Source organism: Lepus europaeus, chromosome 14 (assembly GCF_033115175.1).
Source record: "Lepus europaeus isolate LE1 chromosome 14, mLepTim1.pri, whole genome shotgun sequence".
NCBI lineage: Eukaryota > Metazoa > Chordata > Mammalia > Lagomorpha > Leporidae > Lepus > Lepus europaeus.
The window spans coordinates 9,799,614-9,807,088 of record NC_084840.1 but is presented as its reverse complement, the minus strand read 5'-3'; the positions used below and the strand labels follow the sequence as shown (position 1 = coordinate 9,807,088).

Genomic DNA, 7,475 nt, shown 5'->3' with positions numbered 1-7,475 from the left:
CCAATTCCATCCCCGCTCAGACACCCCTGGGGCAGGCGGCCACGCGGCCGGGCAGGGCCAGGCCGCCACGGCTCCGCTCCTCCGCTTCCCGAGACCGCGGGCCTCTAGCAGCGCCCCCTGGCGGGCGGGCGGTCCGCATGCGTCCGGCGGCGGCGCGGGCAGCCCGGGGCGGGGCGCGGCGGGGCCGGCGGGCGGCCGGAGGCGGGGCTGGCCGGAGGCGGGGCTGGCCGGGGGCGGGGCTGGCCGGGGGCGGGGCTGGCCGGAGCGGGCGGGCCGCCGGGCGCCGCAGACCCGGGCCCCTGCGCTCGTCGGGGCCGCGAGCTCTGGCCATGTCCTGGCGGCGCACGGCGCTGGCGGCGACGCAGCTGTTCCGGAGCGGGCGCGGCGCGGCGCGGAGCCTCGCCGGGGAGGCGGGAGCCGGGTACGGGGCGCGGCGGCCTAGGGTGGACGCGCGGGTCTCGGGCTGCTCGGGACGGGCGTTTCCTGGACTCGGCTGCGGGGCTGCGCGGTGTGTGCGGGGCAGCGGGCGCCGCCGATGGGGGACCTGGCGCCGCTTCTGTGAGACCCCCGGGGCTCGGGGTGGGGGCTGTGCCCTTCGGCCCGGGCCGCTGTGGACCCCTGGGACTCGGGGTGGGGGCTGTGCGCCCCTCGGCCTGGGCCGCTGTGGGCCCCCGGGGCTCAGGGTGGGGGCTGTGCCCCTCGGCCCGGGCCGCTGTGGACCCCGGGGCTCGGGGTGGGGGCTGTGCCCTTCGGCCCGGGCCGCTGTGGGCCCCCGGGACTCGGGGTGGGGGCTGTGCCCCTCGGCCCGGGCCGCTGTGGGCCCCCGGGACTCGGGGTGGAGGCTGTGCGCCCCTCGGCCCGGGCCGCTGTGGACCCCCGGGACTCGGGGTGGAGGCTGTGCGCCCCTCGGCCCGGGCCGCTGTGGGCCCCCGGGACTCGGAGTGGAGGCTGTGCGCCCCTCGGCCCGGGCCGCTGTGGGCCCCCGGGATTCGGGGTGGGGGCTGCGCCCCTCGGCCTGGGCCACTGTGGACCCCCGGGACTCGGGGTGGAGGCTGTGCGCCCCTCGGCCCGGGCCGCTGTGGGCCCCTGGGACTCGGAGTGGAGGCTGTGCGCCCCTCGGCCTGGGCCGCTGTGGACCCCCGGGCTTCCGTGGCCTGCTCAGCGGGGCGCTGTCGGTGGCGTCTGCGGTGCACCTGTTCCCTCCGCACCTGCGGATGCGTGTTCCTGGGCTCGACCAGGGGAAGGGAGCAATATCCAGAACCCCTCTCGCCGACTCCCCGCCTCGCCCCCGTCCTGTTAGGAGTGTGCTGGAGGTCGTGTCCCAGCAGCAAGTGCTGTAGTGGTGGCTTGGGGATGACATGGGTGTGTTTTCTTGGCTGATTGAGTCCGTCCAAGATACTGAAGTCAGTGTCAACAGCCGATCTTTCCTTTTCCTGGCTTAGGTTTAACAAAAGTAGCCTGCTTTATTATTATTATTATTATTATTATTATTATTATTATATTGTCCTTCCTGACATAGGCCACCCCCCCTTTTTTTAAATTCGTTTGAGAAGCAGAGAGAGTTGCAGGAGTCCCCATCTGCTGGTTCACTCCTTCAATGCCTGCAACAGTTGAGGCAGGAGCCAGGAATGCAGTGCAGGTCTCCCATGTGGACAGGACGGACCCAGCCACCGCAGCCATTATTGCAGCCGGGAAGCTGGAGTTGTCGGAGTTGAGAGTGGAACCCAGGCACGCCAGGGTGCCACAGGGGTGTCTTAACCTCTAGGTTGCCTTTCTGATCTGTTGGGAAGCAAGGAATAACATTGTAAGCATTGGGTAGTTACAGCGTTTAGCTGCTGTACTCTGTCTCATTTTTGGTCTAAGGGAAGATGGTGTTTGTTACATTTAAAATGGACTCACTTAAAACAGGACTAAGATTTCATGCTGAGTAAGTATTTTTCTATTGGGACCTTATAAAAAAAGACCTGTTGTAACAATAGCTGTCTTCTGGGCAGGCATTGTGGCATAGCAGGTTAAGGTGCTGCTTGGGATGTCTATTTCTTTCTTTTTTTGTTTTAAGATTTGGTTTATTATTTATTTCAATGGCAGAGTTACAGACAGAGACGGAGATACAGAGAGAGAGATCCTCCATCCGCTGGTTCACTCCCCAGAGGTCTGCAGTGACTTTGCTGTGCCAGGCTGAAGCCAGGGGCCAGGAGCCTCCTCAGAGTCTCCCTCACGGATGCAGGGGCCCTCAGGACTTGGGCCATCCTCAGCAGCTGGGACTCAAAGCAGTGCCTTTGTGGGATGCCAGTGCTGCAGGCTGTGGCTTAACCTGCTGTGCCACAGCACCCACCTCTGGATGTCTATATTTCTTATCAGAGTGCTGGCTGTAAAATAGAGTGGGCCAGCATTGTGGTGTAGTGGGTAAAGCCACTGCCTGTGATGCCAGCATCCCATATGGATGCTGGTTTGAGTCCCAGCTGTTCCATCTCTGCTCCAGCTCTCTGCTAATGGCCTGGGAAAAGCAGCAGAGGATGGCCAAAATACTTCGGACCCTGCCACCCACATGGGAGACCCAGATGGAGCTCCTGGCACATGCCTGGCCCAGCCCTGGATATCTAGGGAGTGAACCAGTCTGTGGAAGATTCTCTCTCGCTCTCTCTCAACTCTGACTTTCAAATAAATAAGTAAATCTTAGGAAAAAAAAAAAAAAGGAAAAGCAAAGTGATGGAGAAGGAGAGCCAGGAGCCAGGGTGGCCTGGGGTCAAATATTTGGGGCATCTCGGGCACATTAGCAGGAAGCTGGATTGGAAGTGGAGCAGCCAGATGTGGACCTGCATGCTAATAGGGGCTGCTGATGTTGCTAGTAGCAGCCTCACACACTGTGCTACAACTCTGGCCCCTTCCAGCTTGGATATATTTTTACCTAAGGTTTTCTTTGAATAACTCACGGGCTAGATCTAGGTTCCCACTTACCAAGCTGTGCTGTGCTTCATAATTCCTCTCAGGATGGGAAGCAGCATATCGTCCTCCTTGGAGAAGTCAGCAGCTGCTCCCGTGAACCAGATCCAGGTGAGTGGTGCGGGAGACACAGGGATAGAACTGTCCTCTGGAAAAAGTGCCGTCTTCTGTAACGTGCTCATTCAGTGTCCGCTGTGGCTTGCTTCAGGGAATGAATTACTAAGTTAATACTCATTTTAAAATCTGCTGTTAAAACAATCCCTGTGACAGAGAAGCCTGGGATCATTTTGGTAATCAAAATTCACGAGACGGGAGAGGTGGTGTTATGGTGTAGCTGGTTAAATGACTGCTTGGGATGCCTGCATCCCGTGGAGGGGTGCCTGGGACTGAGCCCCACCTCTGCTTGTAGTCCACCTTCTGCTAATGTGCGCGGGTGGCAGTGGGTGATCCCCCAAGTGCTCGGGTTCCTGCCACCCATACGGGAGACCTGCACTGAATTCCTTGCTCCTAGCATAGTCCTGTCCTAGCCCTGGCTACTGGAAGCATTTAGGAAGCAAACCAGCAGATGAAGTCAGTCTCCTTCCCTCTCCCTTTCTTCCTTCCCCTCCCTCAGTCTCCCTCCCTCTGCCTTCTTCTCTTTCCCTCTCTTCCTGTCATTCTGCTTTTCAAATAAATTAATTTTTAAAAAATTTAGGAGATGGGGCAGATGCTGAGTGCAGTAGTTAAGACATACCCCCATCCATGTCAGAGTGCCTGGGAGGAAGTCCCGCCTCCACCTGGGACTCCAGCTTTTTCCTAATGTGCACCCTGGGAGGCAGCAGGCAATGGCTCAAATACTTTGGTCTTTGCACCCACCTGGGAGCTCCAAAGTTCTGGGCTCTGGGCTTTGATCTGGCCCAGTCCTGGCTCTTACAGCTGTTTTGGAAGTGAACCAGAGGATGGAAGATCCCTGTCTGTCTTCCTTTTAAATACAATGAAAATGAATAAATAAAAATTTTAGAACATGAATGAAAGTTAAAGAAAAACACACCCTCCAGATATTGTGAAGCTTGCAGCCTCAGTTTAGTTATCTGTAAAATGGATTCGTGAATACTTCCCTGGTATAGCTGGCCCTCCCTGAGCTACCTGTTTACTGCACATTGTGAACTAACAGAAAAGAAAGCATAACAGATAAGCTTGCAGACAGCTAGGCTGTCATTCAGGGGCCCTCTGACACACAAGGGTGGGGACAGCCTCGGAAGCATTTTTGCCTGGTTACTGTCCTTTGTTTTGTGGCCTCGATCTTGAGGGAGCTTTCAGCCAACATATAACAGCAGTAGAGACAGCTGCCTGGTGCTAGACTGTATTCACTCAAACCGCCCTAAGGACCTGGACCTCCGTGTATTTAGAGATAAAAAAATAAAAAAACAAAAACAACAACAAGCTTTGGTGGCTGCCCAGCTGCATAGAGGAGTCTCATGGTTACCGTGGTGAGGGCCTGGTGGGAGCTTCTCAACCAGGCTGATGGTGGAAGAATCATCTCGGGAGCTCTGCTCCTTCCAGGCTCTGCCTCAGACCCATCTGGAAGGAGCTTTTCCGGGGCCAGCAATACAAGGACTCATCCGTGTAGTGTGACAGCGTTCGCACTGTCAGGACGTAGAGGAAGGCCTGGGAGTGGGGGGGTCAGCCGATGCCTGAAAGCCTTACCTCCAGGAGAAATCTCACATCCTTCCTCACCGTGGGCAGTGACAGGGTAAGGAGCCAATGCTGAACGCCTGCTGGGTGTTTGAGCAGTAGCACAGAGGTTCATTGTCCACACTGTACGGCCACCTGTGCCCAGCGTCAGCGTCTCGCGCTGCTGCGTCTGATTGGAGGACGATCTCTGAAGTGCCTCACTGTCCTCACCTGGGCAGTGCCGACTGTAACAGTAGGACCTCGCAGGACTGTGGTGAGGCTTAAATGACTGTAAAGGCCAGGTGTTGAGCATGGTACCTGGCGTGCAGAAGTGTTTGCTGTTTGTGAATTGAGTATGATGGTTATTATTTATTTAAATTAAAAAAACCAACCTGAGTAGCAGACAGGGAAAGGGAGAGAGATTCACACAGAGCCCCAGTCTACCTGTTCACTGTCAAAATGCCCACAACTGCTAGGGCTGGGCTATGGCATGCAGCCGGGAGGCAGGAACCCAATCCAGGTCTCCCACACAAGTGGCAGGGGCCCCAGATCTTGTGCTATTAGCACTGCCTCCCCAGGTCTGCATTAGGAAGGTGGGGTCAGGAAATGGAGCTGGGTATGGGGCCCAGGCACTTTTTTTTCTTGAAGATTTTTTATTTGAAAGAGTTAGAAGGAGAGAGATGTCTTCCATCTGTGAGTTCACTCAGCAGATGACTGCACCAGCTAGGGCTGAGCCAGGCTGAAGCCAGGAGCTGGGAGCTTCATCCAAGTCTCCCTCATGAGGGCAGGGGCCCAAGTTCTTGGGCAATCCTCCGCTATTTTTCTCAGGCCATTAGCAAGGAGCTGGATTGAAAGTGGAGCAGTGGGGACAGAACCAGTGCCCACATGGGATGCTGGCTTCACAGGCAGCAGCTTTACGTACTACACCACAACACCAGCTCCAGGCGCGAGGCACCCTTAATGTGGGTGTGGACATCTCAACTGCTTAACTGTAGGCGAATGCCTGCCCCAGCCTTGATAATTGTTGTTTATTACTACTGTTAACATGTCTTGTCAACCAGTTTCCATTTGTTATATGTTTTTGTCCAGTAACATCCCTTTGAGATGACTGTTATCCTCAGTCCATAGATGAGGAAATAAAATCGATGGTAGAGACGTTGTCGCAAGACCCTGCCACCCACACCCTCTCTGTTCTATTGTGATTTCTTCCCAAAAACTGATGCTAGAATTAAAGTGATTTTTGGGGTTTGGTTTCAGGAAACAATTTCTGATAACTGCGTGGTGATTTTCTCGAAAACAACCTGTTCTTACTGTACAATGGCCAAGAAGCTTTTCCGAGACATGAATGTTAACTGTAAAGTGGTGGAGCTGGACACGCTCGAGTCCGGAAGCCAGCTTCAAGATGCCCTCTACAGGATGACCGGTGAAAGGACAGTGAGTAGATCCTCTTGAGTGCTGACCCCTCCTTACAAGTGGGGTGGCCCAGAACCTCCACGTTAGGAAACGTGACCCAGACCTTCCCAGGGACCTCCTACTGAACACGAAGTGGAAGGTTGGGGAGCTAGATTCTTAGAGTAGCAAACAGCAGAGTTCGTTTTACCTGCATCTTTCCTGTGTGTCATGGTGTCATCATGAGCCCTTGTCTTTGGGTCTTTCAGCTCCCCTTGCAGCTCTCTGCAGAGTTCCCTGCCTCCCTTTCTGGACAGTACCGCCTGGGGTTCACTTTTTAGTTCCTTTGCTAACAGGAGTGCTTCATGCTCCCTGCTTTTACTCTTGAAATTTGTGGATTCTCCCCACCTGTGCACAATTAGAAGAGGCAGTGTTCAGTTCCTTTCTTGTGTGCATGGACATGGAAATTTACACTTCCTCTCTCTGCCTTTAGTAGACACTAGTGAGAATGAACCACGTAAACATTATTAACCATTAGAGAGTGCCTTTCTGTATGCCGTGGGAAGAAGGACTTTAGAATCAGACTGTCCTGGACTTGAATCTCAACTCCGCCATTTACTGCTATGATTTTGAACAAATTCCTCATTTTTTTTCCCTCTAAAATAGTACCCAGAATGTGAACATTTACTATTGTTCTGTGAAATGATTTGGTACTTCTAAAACTTGAGTGACGCCTGATTGACCTTTTACTTATCCCAACAGGTTCCAAGAATATTTGTCAACGGAACTTTTATTGGAGGTGCAACTGACACTCATAGACTTCACAAAGAAGGGAAATTGCTGCCGCTAGTCCATCAGTGTTATTTAAAAAAAAAGTAAGAGGAAAGAATTTCAGCCATGCGCTCTTACTTTTGTTAGTAAAATATGTTATTTAACATGATTGTACCTAATCATGCTTTTTAAATGTCTGAGGGTGTTTTAAATATGCAGGTTATCTTCATGAAGAGTAAAAATAATGAACAATAAATTGCCCTGGAAGCCTCATCTTCCTACTTGCTTATTCCTGAGCAAAAAGGATGGTGTTTAAAAAAAAAAAAAAAAAAAAACCCAAGGGGTGGAGTTGAATCAATAGATAAGAAGAGAACACATTGAATTAGGAATTTATATATGAATTGTAAAACCAAGCACTGGAAAGTAAGCATTTGAAATTCTTTGTTCCTGTAGTATTCAGAAGGGGTGAACTCCCTGCATTTTTTTTTTTTTAAGGTTTAGTTTATTTGAAAGGCAGAGTTAGAGAGATAGAGATCTTCCATCCTCTGGTTCATTCCTCACATGGCCACATCGACTGGGGCTAGGCAGGCTGAAGCCAGGAGCCAGGAGCTTCTTCCAGGTCTCCCACGTGGATGCAAGGGCCCAAGCAACTGGGCTCAAGCAACTGGGCCATCCGCTGCTGCTTTCCCAAGCGCATTAACAGAGAGCTGGTTTGGAAG

At 53.4% G+C, this 7,475-nt stretch overlaps 1 protein-coding gene across 1 annotated transcript; it reads left to right on the top strand.

The window, feature by feature from the left end:
* Nucleotides 1-275: 275 nt before the first annotated feature.
* GLRX2 (glutaredoxin 2) lies at nt 276-7,029 on the top strand. The gene is made up of 4 exons (XM_062211531.1): nt 276-421; nt 2,991-3,054; nt 5,854-6,030; nt 6,748-7,029. Exons 1-4 carry the CDS (start codon nt 330-332, stop codon nt 6,862-6,864), a joined length of 450 nt encoding a protein of 149 aa, XP_062067515.1. The 5' UTR covers nt 276-329; the 3' UTR covers nt 6,865-7,029.
* Nucleotides 7,030-7,475: the final 446 nt, after the last annotated feature.